Genomic DNA, 18,817 nt, shown 5'->3' on the forward strand with positions numbered 1-18,817 from the left:
AGAGGTGACAGCATAGGTGAAGGTGAAGTTCAGTGCTGGTCTGTCTCTGTTCTTTACACTATGCCAGCCCACCTCCCCTCCCCACCGCCCTGCTTCCTTCTCCCACAGAACCTCTTGATCTCACCCTAATGAATACTTGCCTGTCCTATATACCATAAAATGGAGGGCAAACTGGAAAGTGTACAATAGCACTTACCACGTCAAAGGCATATAAGAGAGATAAAGTATCTCATATCAAGAAGGTGTTTGGAATCTAAAATAGCAATATTTTGTCATAGCTCTGCCATCACTACCTTATTACTGAGGTGTTGTGGTGATAAAGTGTTGTGGGAATGTCTAAAGAGATAAGAGACCATCTGAGAAATTCACAGTGCTCCCTGGAAACTGGGGAAAGACTCACAGTACAAAGAGGCAAGAATGATTAAGTACGAGGCAGGCTCATAAATATGCCTTTCTCTTTTGAAAAAAAAAAAACAGCCAATATTAAACAAAAAAAGTTGGATGATACTAAATCCATCCCAGAGATAAAGTTCTTGTTACAGATAATAGTTAGAATTAATGTTTTACGTTTTTTCCTCCAAGGTGGATAGGGTTAGAATGGCAGTTTCCTTATTTTTTGAGCCCTTGCATTGAGGCTCTGGTAGACAGAGGACTTGGAAAACTCTAAGACATAAGGGTTAAGGTCAGGGCTTTGGCACTAGTAAGACCTGGGTTCAAATCCCAGCTCCATTCAGATGGTACTCAAAAATTTCTATGTGCCATCTGCTCTTTTAGACATTGGAGATAAAACATTGGGCAATATAGATAAGGTAACTACTTATATGGAGCTTACATTCTAGTGGGGGGAGAAAGAATGTTTAATGTTGAAAGGATAGCACAGTGATATGATTGGAAGTAACTGCAGGCTGCCTTAGGTTGAGTAGTCAGGAAAGGTCTCTCTGAGAGTAGACAATTGAACAAAGACCTGGATGATGAAAAGAGGCCAGCAATAAAAAACATCTAGGGGAAGAGCATTCCAGGCAGAAGTAACAGCAAGGGCAAAGGCCCTGAGGCAGGAACAGGCTTAAGTTTTCATAGAATGAATACCAGTGAGATTGAAGCAGAGTGAGCCAGGAAGACAGTGAAAGGATGAGGTTACAGAGGGTCAGTACATGTCAGGTCATGCAGGGGCTTTGTAGAAATTCTGCTAGTAATCATCATCATCATCGTCATCGTCGTCATCATCATCATCATAAAGCAGATAAGAAAAAAAAGGAAATTGAACAGTTTAGGGTATACTGTATGATACCAACTGAGGAATTTGGATATGACTAACTAGAGCACAGAGATGTTACTGTAAGGTTTGAATGATGTGTTGAAAGTAGAGCCTGAGGAGAACAATTCTGAGAGCAGAGTACAGGGTAGCCATTTTCATCTATCATTACATTTCTAGCACTTGACTTTCAAGTTCTCTGCTACAGCTCCTGCTTTCTCAGTGAATGCCAAATACACAAGTCCAAAGTGACACATGACACCATCAAATGAGATGATTAATATACTCTAAATGTACTTAGTTAGGAGGAGTGTGGCAAAAGGTTAGATTCCCTGGGGCTACATAGCTTCTTGGTTCACATGGTTTACTAACTTTCTCTCTCTCCCTCTCTCTCTCTCTTTTAATAGGGAGAGAAGAAGTCCTATGGAAAGCCATGTGGTGGCCAAGACTGCAGTGGAGGCTGTAAATGCTTTCCTGAGAAAGGAGCGAGAGTAAGTTGCTTCTTCCATTGCTGAAAGACACATAGTCAAAGGAGTTACGATCTGGAGCATGTGTGTTTTCTTTAGAATTCAACTGATTAGAATTTACTCTTGTGACTTCATGGTACAAGCAAAGTGATGAGGAGCAGCTGGAAGGAGCTTTGCTAACCAGATGAGAGGCAGAACTAGATTGGTCAAGGTCTCTGAGGGACCAGGAAGAGGTTTCCTTTGTTGACTTCATGTCAGTGTTCCCTCAAGGTTTCATCTGGAGTATTTCCAAAAGCCAATTAGGTTGTGAAGAACCAGAAAATGTCTGTATATACATGTAAATTTTCATGGCTCATTTTTAGCTACTTGGTTCTTCCCTCTGGGGAGCAAGCAGTCCATTTGTTATCTACAGACCAGGGGTGTGACTTGTCAAAAAGCAAGTTATCAGGGTACCCTTAAAGTTCGAAGATACAAGAGATTGCACATAAAGGAAGATTTATAGATATTATATTAAAATTTAGGATTTGTTTAAAAACATTATGGGATATATTCAATATCTTGTTCCATCTTTGCAAGGCACAGCTCAAGTTGTGCAAAGTGCAATGAACACTGTGCATTGGCAGAGCATCTCCATCAACCCTTGTATATGTATATGGGAAACATTGGACCAGGTGATTTGTACCTCTGATTCTCACAGAATAAACCTACATCTTTAGTGTCACTCAGAAAAAAGTATTCAAGAGGGTTCAATCTTTGAAAAATAAAATATGATTTATGTTCCCGGAATTTATGGCCACTCTGTAGAATTCAGGTCTTCTGACTTTCAGCATTGCGTCTGCACTCTGATCATACTCAAACAAGCCTAAGCGCTTACACTGTCAAAGAGAGAGAGAGCATAAATGAATCAACCAAACCCTCAAAAACATAGCCAAACAGAGAATGGAGTGGCCACTCCACCTTCTCTTTCTTTATCTTCCATTTGGGGTAAAGTGACATATCAAACTATGCCAGAATTTGAAGGAAGAGAAAAAGCCATCTCCTCATCAAAAGGGACCAGACCCATTATACATTAAAGGCATAGACTTATAGAATCCTAAAATATCAGAAAGTATATTAGTGAGCTTCTCATCTTATCCACTGATTGTACAGAGAAAGCAGACTCTGAGAAGGAAAATGACTTCCCAGGGTCACACAGCAAATTGATGACAGATTATTACCTATTACCTGGGTCCTTTGATTTTATGTCAATTTACTTTTACCTACTGTTGCCTCCCAGAGAAGTCATGTTCACTGTAGCCACCAAGGCCCATGCCTTTGCCTCTGATCTTCAACCAGGAAACACTTTAGAAAAAAAGATAGTGCTATCATAAATATATGAATACATTCTTAAACAATATGCAAGCAATAGAGGTGAAGCAGAAGTCTCCTCTGAGACTCCAGTCCCTCTGTTGTCTTTCTAGTCTTTTCCTGTGTACAATACTCAGAGATATGTAGAAACATGAATAAACATAGTTTCATTTTCTGGTCTTTCTTCCCTAAAATACAATCATAAGTATATATTCTGTGCCTTGTTTTGTTTGGTTTTTTTTAAATAGCCATTTAATATGTCCTTAAGATCTTTTTCTCTACCCCATAGTTTAATCTAGACATTCGTTTCCCTTTTGATGAACACTTAGGCTGTTTCCAAATGTTTGCTATTTTAAAAAGTGGCAGTGCTACAGTGAAAATCCTTGAACTAACCTTCTTGGACTTATCTCTAGCATAGGTACTAAGGATCAAATTTCCAGATACAAGGTAATCAACATTTTTAATTTTCAAACCTATTGTTTAATTACCTCATAAAATATTCCAATTCACACTCCCATCAGCATTGTACAGGAGTGCCCACGCTTCTACACCCTTGCCAACACTTGATATTTTTCCTAATATGGGTGAAAATCATCCCACTTCCCAGACTACATGTGAGTTTAAGTGTCTTTCCACATATTCATTCAACATGTATGTTTTTTCTGTCAATTTCCTGGACATGTCCTCTATCCACTTTCATGAGTGATTCTTATTGACTTACCTTTCCTCTGCAGAGAAAAAAAAGTGGCCCAAGCGGAATCAGATGAGATTTGCAGTTTGACACAAAAAGTCATTTCCTGGCAGGTTGTAGGGGATATGCGTGGTGGGTTAGACCCCACAACCAGGGAACTGAGAATCAGCAGATCCAAGTTGCTGGTTGGGGTGCAGAGCCTTTATTTACTTTTTTTTTTAAAGCTAATAGTTTTTATTGTGTTTTAACATGTATATAATCAAACAACTTCAAGATCCAATTTCTACAATAATGACCTTATTATATATTGGAACAGAAGGTAGTCCCACACCAGGCAAACATGCAGAAGATGACCTCATCATTTAACCTCTGGCTGAGATTTTGATCTTTGAAGATGGAAGGCAGTGGAACCCTCTCATTTGGGTTCCAAACATCTGGAGCCCTAGGCCATCTTCTCCTTTGAAAACTTGAGTGGCTAAAGTGCTGTGGGACTGGGGGAAACAATATCGCCACACTGATTTTTTTTCAATATTAAATAGATTCAGAGTCCACATGGTTAAATGTGGTCTAAAGTTTACCAGTGAAGTCTGCAGTTGCTGGGAATGTTTGTCCAGGTTATTGAAGCAGACCAAGCTCTGTTTCATGAGTCATGACCTGGGATGCCCTATTTCCCAGGCAGATCAGGAGGCCAGCATGCTCGGGGCAGACCTGTGAATGAGGATGCTTGAGGCCGCCTGGGCCACCAGATCCATGTTAGTCCTTCTCCCTACCCTCCTGCGTTCCCAGGGCAAAGTGAGATTGTTTAAACTGGCCCCAGCACTGTTGACCCTGCAGGGCAGCCCCTCGGTACCCCCTTTGTGCAGATGTCAGAAAGATTTGAGACTGTTTTCCTTAGCTGAGCAGCGGGCCCCATTTGGATTTCAAACTGTTCCCCCTCAGCTCTGAGAGCTGGGAGGGGAATGGAATGTCGGGTCACCCCTGAGATATGCTGCAGCCCTTGGCAGGTCTGCCTCTTGCCTTGAGGAAAACATCAAGTACATAGTTTGCTGGGCAGTGTGTACTTTTTGTTTGCCAGAGGCCTCTTGAACTAAGACGTTTACACAACACCTAACACTCCTGCACAACAGCAGTCCAACCCCTTGCTGGCTCCTGCACTCTCAAACTGCTTTCTTGAATGCCTGCCCTGCATGGTAAAAGCCTTTGCCTAGCCTTAGGGTACTGCTTTTGTATTTTTCAAAGCATCTTTTCACAGGGTCTGTATTATCTGTATGCCACAAGTAAAGACACTGCTAAGTGTCTTGGCCATGCTCACGAGCCTGTTATTGGCTAAACTTACTTAGCATACTTTAGGAGAATGTCAACTTTGAAAGACAGCATACCTGCTAATGTTAAAGAAAGGGTTTCTTTTTTATTCCCCCCTGACATTGAATTATTGACTTATTATTTGACTTTTAGTTTTCTCTCTTGGGGTGGGGTGGGGGGTAGTATGTTTTATTACCTGGGAAGACCATTCTCTTTTTTAAAAAATTTCATTTATTTATTAATGAGAGACACAGAGAGAGAGGCAGAGACACAGGCAGAGGGAGAAGCAGACTCCCTGCAAGGAGCCCAATGCAGGACTCGATTCTGGACCCTGGGATCATGGCCTAAGCCAAAGGCAGACGTTCAACCGCTGAGCCACCCAGGTGTCCTTGGGAGGACCCTTCTTTAAAGTTTTTCCTCTCCCCGTATATTTTTTGAAGGGGAGGGGGCATTAGATTGAACAAAATATATCAGTTTTCCATCTCTGTCTCTTCTCATTTTTTCCCCTACTTGGATTTTCAAGTTGTCTCTGCATTGTACTGCATCAGTGTGTGTCTGTCTGAGTGGGGAGCAGGAGGGATTGTGTGTTTTGTTCAGAGCCTGCTATATTCCTTAATACTGTTTCAGACTTTTCCCCATTTTAAGAGTGTTCTGGCTGGTGTTTGTATATGGCATGGTGAGTTCCTCATTGTTCATGCCACCTAAAGGAGCATTATCATAGATAATCCCAAGCCATGGGGAATATTGGGATCCCTCCCCCCTACCCCGAGATCAGGGCTGTTTGCCCATTTTACAGCTGTGTCCTAGCTAGAAAGTTTTATGTGAAACACCCCAGGTCTCTTATCTCCTCATCTGCTGCCTGCTTCCTGCCACTTTTCTGTCAAAAACTGTGTGTATACCATGAATTCCAGGCCCAGTTGCATTAACCACGAATTTTGTTTTTTGGGGGTTTGGTTTGGTTTTTTGACTCTCCTCCTGCAAACAGCTGGTGCTCCCCGTGTCAGCTGACTGGAGCCAGAGCCACCAAGAGGCCTTCCCATTGGCTCCTGATTTGGGCAATTATTGTGTACATCTTTCCCTTCTCCCACACCCCATGCCCCTACCCTGACCTGCCACTACCACACATATCAATGTCTTCATCCTCTCCTGCCCCCAAGTCAAAGCTCATGTTGCACATGAGCTCCTTGGGTGGCCGGGCCTTACTCCAGCTGCCTGTATACAAGCTGCTTGGCTCCATTGCCCACCCACTCCTCAGCCCTCTGCAGGCTAGCCTCACTGCAAACACTGGTCACCAGTAACCTGCTAATTGCCAAATCCAGTGGACATTTTTCATTCTTTATCGGCCTTTGTTTCTCTTCTACATCAGACACCTCCTTTCCTGAAACCCTCTGTTCCCTTGGATTTCATGATGTTCTTCCTACTCTGATTGGGATTCCCCAGGGTTTTGTCCTCATCCCACTTCCCTGCTCATTGGAGGCCTCTCCTAGTTTATATACCACCCACACAATGATACATATATCTCTACCCTTAGCTCAGACCTTTCTCCTTAGCTTCAGGTCAGCAGTGTCAATTCCTCATTGGCTATCTCTGGTTGGACTTTTACTGGCACCATAACTCCATTTCATACAGAATTCCACCATCACTGCCCCCCTCCCACCAGACGTATCCCTTCCTGAGTCTTAGCTATGTCTTTTCTATCTCTGCAAATGGCACCAACTAGCACTTTATTGCTCAAGCCAGAAACCTTTCTCCACTACCACCTCCAATTCATCGTCACATCCTGTCCATTAATCTTCCACAACAAAGCCCGAATCCATCCACTCCTCTCCATACCTATTTGTCCAGTCCAGGTCTGTACGCTGTCTTGCCTGAATTACCATACTAGCCCCCACACTGGTCCTCCATCCACCAGTCTCACTCTTCCCTGGCTCTTTGCCACTCTACTGTCATAATCTTTCCAGAACATGAATATGATCCTGAGACTCTTGCTTAAAATCTTTTGATGGCTCCCAATCCATCTCACAGTAAAACCTTAGCTCTAGGGACACCTGGGTGACTCAGTGGCTGAGCATCTGCCTTCCACTCAGGGCATGATCCCCGGGTCCTGCACTGGGCTCCCTGTGGAGAGCCTGCTATTCTTTGTGCCTATGTCTCTATCTCTCTGTGTCTCCCATGAATAAATAAATAAAATCTTTTAAAAAAAAACCTTTAGCTCTAGTTGGCTTATAAAATCCTCCGTGGTCTGGTGCTTGACTACCTCACCAACATTAGCTCTCACCACCAGGAGCCTCCTCCTTCAGAAACAGAACCAAACCATACACATGAACTGAACTCTTTATAGTTCACGGAATCTGCTCTGTTATTTATTTAGTAGGCTCCAGGTTTTATACTTGCTACTCCATTTCCATGTACTCTCCTTCCGCCAGCTCTTCCCTCTCTGCTGACTTGCTTCTATTTACCCATCCTTTAAAACTGAACAAAGGCTTCACCTCCTTGTGGAGCTTTCCATGATCCACAAGGCAGAGGGTCTCTCTACTTTCTCATCATTGCTCTGGTGCTGAATTATAGCAAGCTATTGATTTGTCTGCTCTCCACTAGCTTATGAACTCCTAAAGGTCAGTGACTGGGTCTTCTTAGATTCTGTAGGGGCAGTAGGCACTACAAGCTGTTTCGTGAAGGACTAACTGACCAACCAATTTGGATAGGTATGGGTCCAGCCCTACTCTCCACATCCTGGATTAGCTGTGAGGCTGCTGTGAAGCAGGTGAGAGTCCACTGTCTCAGGAGAAATCCCTTCTGCTAAAAGAAGGCAACGAGCCAGGGCAGTCATTTCCTATTGTTTTTAGATCCTGTTAGCTGTAAGGTCTCCTGGTCTATCCCACACTCTGGTTCATATAGCTTGCTTTAGAATTCTGTTCTACCTAACTCTTCTGAGTTTTTGATGCTCATCTCTTCTTTTGCCTGATTGCTTCTTACGCTGTGCCTGCCAAGGCAAGGGACTTGCCAGAACGCTTATATTTTGCTACCAGCCATTGGTTCTTCCTCCAAGGTGAGGATATTCTTGAATAATTGCAAGTCAAAGGTGATCACAGTCTTTCTTTTGACATTGATTGCACTCTCTTCTCCACCAATTTTTTTGCTTAATGCCTCTTAGCTTTGTGCAAAGTCGATGGTCTTGAGTCTCTTGTTCCTCTCCCTCATGGGAAGAGAGTAAGAGCCTTTGTGCAGCACAATAGCCATTGGGTGGTAGTGGGGGGGGGGAGGTAAAAAAAAGTCTCTGTGTATTTATACTGTACTTATTTAGATGGAGGATAATTGATGATAAGGTTAAAATTTAGTGTCTCTGCACCAAATCAAGATGCAGTCATAACCTAGCAGATGTTTGTGGTTATCCTAATCCCTTCTTTGATCATTTTGGGGCAGTGTGGGGTTTATGGAACATATTATCCATACTAGTGACGGAGGCTTCTGTTAGAAAGGAGCCAAGGAGCCAGAGGAGGAGATAATACACAGCTGTGGAGTCAAGAGTACTGCTTTAGATATCCAGAGACCCAAGTGCCATGCCTGAGTTTTGCTCACTGGATGATTTTGGACTGATGCTTTATCCTCTCAGGGTCTCAGTTTACCTACACATAAAATGAGGAGTTCATGCTGGATAATCTCCAAGAACCCACCAGCTCTGATCATCTAAGTCAGACACTGTTACTGTACTGCCTTGTGACAGTTTCTTGCCCTCAGAGCATCTTATCATGCTTTCTAATGTTGCAGTGAGATATGGGAGGCAGTGTTTGACAGTGTTCTACCCTTTGGAGTGGTGTCTTGGCAGCTGCCTTGGATGTAAATCACTTGCCATAGCTTTTTGCTGCTGATGCTGGAAGCTCCTCATAGCTGAAGTTACACGGCTGCAAGATGTGCAGTCCTCCCGCCCCCTTAGTCATCTGGCTGGTGTGATTTGAAGAGAATCACAGGGATATCTCCACACCACCCATACCCCCAAAATATCTTCCCTTCCTTGCCTGGGAACCATTCTTCCTACAATTCTGGCTTCATAGTCCTACTCTTTAGGTTAGGTGTTGCTCTATCCTTGCACTGCTTGAATAAATTACATATGCCATTCTGATGAAACAAAGCAGGTCCACCCTGCATGCCTGGGGAAGAGTTGTGTGCACATCTTTAGAGACCACTTAGTTTTCCTTGGACTGGCCTGCTAACCCATATATCACAGACCTTGGGTATCAAGACAGGGGTGAGCATCTGGCACGCGAGTGTGACATATGTTCTTCCTTGTAGAGTCTGCCATCATCTTCCCTTGCCAGCTGTTTACCCCTTTCCTGACTTCCTCCTGTGCCCACCCATGCTTCCCTCCCTCTCGCTCCAGCATTTCTAGCTCTCTCACCCTCCTTCTCATTGTCCCTACCGTGGCCTCCTCACCCACCTCCTCCCCTCTGCTTTCAGTTGCCTAGGATCACTTCCTGTGTCACCAGCCCATGTCTTGTCATCTGTCAAAAGGCAAGCAAGATATCAGAAAGAGTTACTGTGATGTACTTTATAGAAGCATACTTACTTATTCAAAGATTCTCACCCTCAAAACCTGGATCAGTGGTCTCCAAAATTGGGGGGACTGTGCACACAAGTCAGTCCATTGGGGTATAATAGAAATTATTAGAACTTCCCATTTAAATTGAGAAAGCCTAGAAACCAGGGCAGCCCGGGTGGCTCAGTGGCTTAGCGCTACCTTCAGTCCAGGGTGTGGTCCTGGTGACCTGGGATGGAGTCCCGCGTCAGGCTCCCTACATGGAATGGAGCCTGCTTCTCTCTCTGCCTGTGTCTGTGCCCTTCTGTGTGTGTGTGTGTGTGTGTGTGTGTGTGTGTATCTCATGAATAAATAAATAAAATTTAAAAAATAAATTAAGAAAGCCTAGAAACCAATTAAAATTTGGATTAAATTATTTGATTTATATAAAGTGCTTACAACAGTGTGTGGTACACTACGCACTATGAGAGCGTTAGCCATTATCACTCCTATTATTAAGCCTGTTAAATACGTAATATGCACACTGTCATGGACATCCTCACCAGGTGGATCTGTCTTTGGCTTTCCCATTGCATATGCTCCATAAGGTATTCTGAGGGAAGAGTGAGGGCCCACAAGATAGAAGGGGTGACCCTGGGGCCCTCACATTTCTCCCTGTATCTCTACCAGAGATATTGGTATTTCCTTGGGCCCAGTTAAGTGGATTTATGGATTATATTATCTAACTACATTAACCCTCACAAAATGGATAAATGGCTTAAGAAGATTCCTGCGAATAAACCATATATTGAAGATAAAATTAATAATATGAGCATGTAAAAATGGCAGCGCTCACACTTCTCCTACTCCTAGACTGTTTTTCTTTTTTTTTTAAGATTTTATTTATTTATTCATGAGAGACACACACAGAGAGGCAGAGACACAGGCAGAGGGAGAAGCAGGCTCCATGCAGGGAGCCCGACGTGGGACTTGATCCCAGGTCTCCAGGATCAGGCCCTGGGCTGAAGGTGGCACTAAACCACTGAGCCACCAGGGCTGCCCTAGACTGAGTTTTTCCATCAGCTGCATTATAAGGTAAAAACCATGACAATCAGGATGCCTGGGTGGCTCAGTAGTTGAGTGTCTGCCTTCAGCTCAGGTCGTGATCCCAGGTTCCTGGGATCAAGTCCCGCGTCAGGCTCCCTGCAGGGATCCTACTTCTCCCTCTGCCTATGTCTCTGCCTCTCTCTGTGCCTCTCATGAATAAATAAATAAAATCTTAAAAAATACACAACAAAATACACAACAATCTAATCATACCCGACAAGAAGTTGGCAAAAAAGTAAAGCAAGAATAATCAAGAAGACTATATTAAATATGGATTTACACCCATTCTCAATAATGAAAAATCTTGTCCTAAGTATATATCGTGCCTTGAAATGTTAGCTAATAATATAATGAAGCCATCATGACAAGGCATTTGACATGCTATTTATTTTACCTTTTTACATTTTCTATATGTTTTGTTTCATAATATATATGTAGAGGAGGGCATGTAGATAACTTTAATAATAATGTATTGATGTATTGGAGAGAGAGAGGAAGCATGCTCATTTTTTTTTAAACTGAAAAAGGCATGCAATCAGAAAGATTTGTAGGCCACTGTCCCAGACCATACTTATAATAGATGGGGACCCACAAGCAGAAGGAAAAGAACTTTGAATAAGAGAAAAGTAACTGTCAAAATCTTTTGCTCTTTCCCTATAGAATGGCCATGCCATCAACTTTAGAGCTTCATCTTGGCAACTTTACACAACATAAAGCAATGGGAATCTCAGGAGTTGGGAGAAGTGAGACAGTAAAGAAATTTAAAATAATACAATTTCAAGCTTAGAAGGTCGGATCCAAGCCCCAAGTGGCATATCATAGTTTATAAAAGGCCTTTCCCAGCATGCCTGTGAAGGCTCTTACCCTCACTTTAAATATGAAGACTCACAGAAGAAACAGTTTCAGAGAGGTTAAGAGACTTTCCCAAGGTCCCTTGAAGTGACATAGCTGAGATTTGAAACAACTATTCCATCCCCCTGCCCAGTGTTCTTTCTGCCATGCCAAATGGCCTCTTAATCCCATGACCATAACCAGATGAACTCATTTTGGTTGGCTTGTTGTGGTTGGAGGAACCCTTCTAATGGAGAAAATCTAAGACATAGACGAGATATCGGAAATTCATAGTCCTTCCCCTGCCTGAGTGAGAAGTAACTCCTGACTGCATATCTAGCATCTCTTTACATCCTTATCTGCGTTTTACAATGTTTTTCTAATACTCCGGTCTTTTAAAAGTTAAGAAATAAAATGCACATGTTAGGAAAGGCTGGGTTTCAACTGTGACTACAAGTTATGTGAGGAGTCATATCAGTTTTTATAGTTGTGCTGCAGGTTTCTCCCTCTGTATAGGCCACTCATTGTATGGAAGTTAGAAATATGTGTAGATGAAATTCCTGAGTATATGTCATAGAAGTAATTTGGTGTCTATTCTGAGAAGACTTGCATTAATGGAAGTCTTCCAAGAATGTTTAAGGAAATTAATTGCATGGCATCTTTCTTAAGCTATAGTAGAAGTCAATGGGGAAAAAATGTGCATTGCTTTGCAGAAATTTGCTTCACTGTCATCTCTTCAAAAGAGCTTTTATTTTAACAAATGTAGCACATGGCCATTTATTTAATGGCCATCTTTATTTATAGAGGTAGAGGTCCTAGACTATGTTCTGTATTTGTTTTTGGTTTTTTTTTTTTCATTGTGCTGTGTGAGGTTCAAGCCCATTAGACAAGATTTAAGAAAGCACTCAGGGGGCTAAATATTGGTGGGGAATGCGAACTTATTACAAGGGCCAGGCCTCTATTTAGGAAGACTACACACACACACACACACACACAAAGCAGTGCTTCACAACATGCATTGCATCTGATTGAAAGTCTGAAAGGCAGAGCACAAATCCTCAAAAGGAGATATTGGTATGGACTAGAGTGATTTAACAAACTATTTTTTTTAATATGACAAGGTTTTTTTTAAGATTTTATTTATTTACTCATGAGACACACACACAGAGAGAGGGGGGCGGGGCAGATACACAGGCAGAGGGAGAAGTAGGCTCCATACAGGAAGCCTGATGGGACTCCAGGATCACACCCTGAGCCAAAGGCAGACACTCAACTGCTGAGCCACCCAGGCATCCCAACAAGACAAATTTCTTTAGGAAGATTAGTTTGGCAAGGGTTGTGCGGGATGGATTGGAGTGGAGAGACATGATAGACAGGTAGAATGCTCCCTATTGTTAGAGGGCAAGTGGCATATCCAAGATCTCCTAGCACAACAGAATGGAAAGTTTACATTAGGGGATCCCTGAGTGGCTCAGCGGTTTGGCCCCTGCCTTCGGCCCAGGGCATGATCCTGGAGGCCTGGGATTGAGTCCCACGTCAGGCTCCCTGCATGGAGCCTGCTTCTCCCTCTGCCTGTGTCTCTGCCTCTCTCTGTGTGTGTCTTTCATGAATAAATAAATAAAATCTTTTAAAAAAAGAAAGTTTGCATCATTTTCTGATGCTCAGATCCTGTTTCTTTAAATGATTCTCTCCAACCTTGGACACACAAACACATTCACCTAAAACAGTGATTGGATAATGAGGGCTTCATTTTAGATTAACGTATCACCTTTTCATTTTTTTTAATGAGCTGAAAGATAGAGCTAGCTTCTTTTTCCTCATATTCCTCTAAATCCTTGAAAATGCATGTCTTTATTGCTTAGTCCCTGCTGATATCAAATGAGGAAAATTCATCCCCAAACCCAGTGGAGTCAGTAGCACTGAGGTGACCCTTGTCTTGATTACAGAGGAGACTGTGTGATGCTTTTCTCCACAGGATGCGAAAAGCTCCTGCAGTCACCGGAGTGCCCAGTGAGAGAGGCCAGCTCAGCAGGTTCTGAAAGAGCTTCTGTTTCCTATTCAACACATTTTGTTACAGGAGTTATGAGTGAAAGGTAGGGCTTGGGAATCATGAAAGAAGGAAGCCATTGTTTCCTTGAAGACAAATTTTGAAGCTTGATCGGTGGAGAGATCTATGGTGTACCTCAAAATTGTGTCCTTACCAGCTGTGACCATAGCAGGCTCATTCCATGGACTTAACTGAGCACTTGGCATTGCTAGAACGGCTTTCACACTTTTGAATTCTGTTTTACAAGCTTAGTTTTTGTCTTTAATTTTTGAAAACCTGAAGGGGGAAAATGCTCATTCCTTTGGACCCCGGGGAAATTAATGTATATGTTTAGTTACTGTCCATATCAAAGAAACAATGGTCTCTGTCCCTGTGCATGTCTTTGCTAGTTCAAGTAATTGTCGTGACTTGGCATGCCATTGTTTTAGTTGGGCTCCCTCTTGGAGCTGACACCAGTGATGCTGCCCCCTTCATACATTGCTGGGAGAATGCCAGGAAAGCTATGAGCAAAGGAGGGAGCTTGGGAGAAACATGTTGTGGGGCCCAGTATGGAATGAGAGTTCAGGAGCCAGGTTTCCCAGAGAGAGACAAAAAGAAAGCAAACAAAAGGAAAATACAGGTCTAAACAGGCTCCTCAGGCAGGGCCCCTTTGCTGTAAGAATAGAGCCTTAAACTTCACAAAGCTCAGGGAGGGAAGGGAGCCCGGGGTTAGACATAGCCTTTGCAATTCAGTTGAAGAATTATTAACTGGGCATACCTGGAGAGAAAAGCCACACATGCTCATATAGAGCAACATTTATTTTTCTTTCAAGATTTTATTTTTTCATGATTGACACACAGAGAGAGGCAGAGACATAGGCAGAGGGAGAAGCGGGCTCCCTGCAGGGAGCCCAATGCGGGACTTGATCCCAGGATGCAGGGATCACCACCTGAGCCAAAGACAGATGCTCAACTACTGAGCCACCCAAGTGCCCAACATTTATTTTTCTTAAAACCCTTTCAGACACTCCATGAACTCAGAAATGTGCCTGAACCTGTATATCCATGTAGATATTGATCCCCACAAAGCTGAAAGGTACCCACCCTTTGAAAGAAACAGAGACTCAGAGAGGCTCAGGAGGGCAGAGACACCAGGAGCCCCATGGTGTCCAACATGGGCTAGTTTTTGAGATGTGTGATGGGGAGTTTAGTGACCTCATAAAATCTATTATTGGAAACATGAGCTCATGGCTCCAGTGACTGACACCAGAGTAAGGCAAACTAACTTCTGAGCTTTACCTTCTGTATCAGATCAAAACCTTACTAGAGTTCTGAGAGCAGGATGGAAGCCTGTCTCCTTCCTCCCTGGTGAAGTGAGGAGCCGGGTTTGAAGGCCTCCAGGGAGGGCAGCCCCGGTGGCACAGCGGTTTGGGGCCGCCTGCAGCCCAGGGTGTGATCCTGGAGACAATGGATCAAATCCCACGTCGGGCTCTCTGCGTGGAGCCTGCTTCTCCCTCTGCCTGTGTCTCTGCCTCTCATTCTCTCTCTGTGTCTCTATGAATAAGTAAATAAAATCTTAAAAAAAAAAAAAATGAAGGCCTCCAGGGTTCCTTGGAGGAACCGGAGCATGGAGTGTCACTGAGCCCCTGCCAGGCTCATTTACAGCCTAATGACAAATTGTCCCCATTCTTGCCATCCCCCACAGAGCCTCTACCAGGCTCCCCAGTTTCCCAGATCCAGCCAAGGGCCTGCACGGGTTCTTCACATGGTCTCCAGAAGTCTCCGCTCCCTGAGAGCCCCGAGCATGGAACCCACTCCCACACCCAGCCAGCCCCACAGGGCCCCAGAGGTCAGGTCTTTGAGGGAACCTCGGGCTCAGTTGCAAGGCTGCCACCCAAGGGAGGGGGCCCTGCCCAACCCAGCCCAGCAGGAGCCACAGCACCTCCTCTATAGCCCCGGGGGGAGGTGGCCACCCGGCCAGGAAGCAGCAGAGGGTGACCCTGAACCACCGTGCCTGTGGCCCAAACCAGAGTGGCTCTCGACCCTCTGCAATGGGAGAAATGGAAACCAGCACAGCCTGGGAACTTTGGAGCAGCTTCCACGCTGAAGGTCCTCAAGCATCCTTTGGCCCTCACTCACCCCCTTATGAAAAGCATTTACCTCCTGAAAAAAAAAGGGAGGACATTTAGACTCACAGGACATTGGAGCCAGAAGGTACTTTAGGAATCATCTGGTCCCACCACTTCATCTTACACTTAGGAGTCCAGAGTGAGGAAAAATTCTAAAGAGTTTTTTAAAAAAAATAAACTCCTTCCCTTGATTGTGAAGGCCAGGTGTGTGTGTGTGTGTGTGTGTGTGTGTGTGTGTGTGTGTGTGTGGTCTGTTTGGGAACAAGAGAGAGAGTCAGATTCAGAGACTTTATGCAAGCCCAAAGCACAGAACTTGTGATCAGAATGCACTTACTTGGCCCAGAGGTCAGATACTCATCATACTTCCCAAAAAACTGCAGGTACTTGGAAGAGGGTGGGGGAAATTTATCATCTTCATAGTACAGATAAGTCTACTGGTTGAGAGCACAGGTTTTGGAGCTAAATAAACCAATCTTTTAAGACCTGGCTCTATCATTTACTAGATGTGTGATCTTTACCCATAGTTCACAACCAAGGGCACTCTAGGGAATATGTGGCCAGGTCTAGAAACATTTTTGATTGCTATAGTTGGTGGTGCTACTGGCATCTAGCGGGTAGAGGACAAGCATGCTGTTAAACATCATACAATGCACAGGACCTGTCCCCCACAACATGGAATTATCTGGCCCAACATGTCAAGATGTCAAGGTTGGGAAACCCTACATCAAACAAATGGCTTAACCATTCTGAGCTTCAGTTTCTTCAACTGTGAACTGGAGTAGTAGTAAGTATCTCACAGGGTTGTTATGACCGCTGCATAGGCTAATTAATACACATAAAGCAATTAGTGTAATGCAACACCTAGTAAGTGCTCAATTATTAGCTGTTATAATTGTTACTATTATTAGCTATTACCCTCCTTTAACTTCATGTTTTCCTATAGTTACCATCCCATTTCTCTGCCTCCCTTATAGCATTCCCCCTTGAAATATCTGTTTGTACTGAAAATCTTCACTTTTCCGTTCTCTCTTAAGTCTACTCTAATCAGGCTTTCATTGCCACCACTCCTTTCTCTTAAAGGTCACCAGTGACATCCACATTGTTAATTCCAATGATCATCTCTCCATCTTCTTACTTGGCCTACCACCAGCATTTAAAATGGCTTTTCATTCTCTCTTGAAAAACTTTCTTTGCTTGACTTCCAGGATACCACTCCTTTGATTCTCCTCCTACCTCAGTGGAGAAAGCTTCTCAGCTTCCTTTGCTCTAAGTGGAGAGAGACTTGGCCTGATTTGTTTTGTTCTGTTGAATGAAGGAGCAAATAATACTTATTGTAAGGATAAAATAATATATGGGAAGAGCTTAGACACCTTAATAATTGGTCATCATCATCACCACTACAGCTGTTATCACTGATGCTATGGTTATTATTATTATTATTATTATTATTCTCACCTACTGGGCTTTGAGGCCCTTAAGCAGAGGATCAATGTTCAGTTTGTTTTTTATCTGTTTGCATTGAACTTTATTCAGTGGAAGAGTATATATTCAAGCCTGGATATATATTCAGAAAACTTTTACCAGGGACAGTAATTGCTGATGAGGGCATGAAACTGGAGCAGGACCTTAAAGGAGAAACAGATTTGTAAGAGCTTGACCCAGGTGGTGGTGCATGCCTAGAGGCTCATGGGAATCCTGAGCATCCAGAAGGGAGTCACATCCTAGCCACTTTTACTCTCCTCTTCATAAATGATGGGACCATAAAATGTAGGGAGTAGCAGTTCTCACCCATTAATCATCCCAAATCCTCCTCTCCCAGGTATGGGGGAGAAGTGGGACTGTGGCCAAATGTTAGCATGATAAGAGCTTATCTGTTGGGTTTGACAGAGTAAGCAACATAAATCCACTTTACTCATGGGACTGGTTAAAACTTCATTTTTAGTCATCTTGAACTTTGAACAATTTTGTACACTAATCAGCTCCTACCACTATCTTTAAGAACTAGCAAGTGGCATTTATATTAGATTGAGAATTTGGTCCCTTAGGGATAGATAGCCATTAGAAAAAAGCATACAACCCAAATCTTATTAGGAAACTTGTGAACATTCAAAACATCCATTAGATATTGCTGATCATTTTATTTATTTATTTTTTTAATATTAATTTTCTTTTTTTTTTTTATTGGTGTTCAATTTACTAACATACAGAATAACACCCAGTGCCCGTCACCCATTCACTCCTACCCCCCGCCCTCCTCCCCTTCCACCACCCCTAGTTCGTTTCCCAGAGTTAGCAGTCTTTACGTTCTGTCTCCCTTTCTGATATTTCCCACACATTTCTTCTCCCTTCCCTTATTTTCCCTTTCACTATTATTTATATTCCCCAAATGAATGAGAACATATAATGTTTGTCCTTCTCCGACTGACTTACTTCACTCAGCATAATACCCTCCAGTTCCATCCACGTTGAAGCAAATGGTGGGTATTTGTCATTTCTAATAGCTGAGTAATATTCCATTGTATACATAAACCACATCTTCTTTATCCATTCATCTTTCGTTGGACACCGAGGCTCCTTCCACAGTTTGGCTATCGTGGCCATTGCTGCTATAAACATCGGGGTGCAGGTGTCCCGGCGTTTCATTGCATTTCTATCTTTGGGGTAAATCCCCAACAGTGCAATTGCTGGGTCGTAGGGCAGGTCTATTTTTAACTGTTTGAGGAACCTCCACACAGTTTTCCAGAGTGGCTGCACCAGTTCACAGTCCCACCAACAGTGTAAGAGGGTTCCCTTTTCTCCGCATCCTCTCCAACATTTGTTGTTTCCTGCCTTGTTAATTTTCCCCATTCTCACTGGTGTGAGGTGGTATCTCATTGTAGTTTTCATTTGTATTTCCCTGATGGCAAGTGATGCAGAGCATTTTCTCATATGCATGTTGGCCATGTCTATGTCTTCCTCTGTGAGATTTCTCTTCATGTCTTTTGCCCATTTCATGATTGGATTGTTTGTTTCTTTGGTGTTGAGTTTAATAAGTTCTTTATAGATCTTGGAAACTAGCCCTTTATCTGATATGTCATTTGCAAATATCTTCTCCCATTCTGTAGGTTGTCTTTGAGTTTTGTTGACTGTATCCTTTGCTGTGCAAAAGCTTC

General features: G+C 43.2%; 1 protein-coding gene across 6 annotated transcripts in view; it reads left to right on the forward strand.

The window, feature by feature from the left end:
- The window catches only part of COL4A6 (collagen type IV alpha 6 chain), a 286,475-nt gene that overhangs the window by 130,099 nt on the left and 137,559 nt on the right, over window positions 1-18,817 (forward strand). For 5 of the 6 annotated variants that reach the window (XM_077889762.1, XM_077889763.1, XM_077889759.1 and 2 more), the window contains exon 3: window positions 1,660-1,743. The exons of the other annotated variant lie outside the window; for it this stretch is intronic. In XM_077889762.1, coding sequence (XP_077745888.1) covers window positions 1,660-1,743 — 84 coding nt within the window. The remainder of the gene's footprint in view (window positions 1-1,659; window positions 1,744-18,817) is intronic. 6 annotated transcript variants of the gene reach the window in all.

Source organism: Canis aureus, chromosome X (assembly GCF_053574225.1).
Source record: "Canis aureus isolate CA01 chromosome X, VMU_Caureus_v.1.0, whole genome shotgun sequence".
NCBI classification, from domain to species: Eukaryota; Metazoa; Chordata; class Mammalia; order Carnivora; family Canidae; genus Canis; species Canis aureus.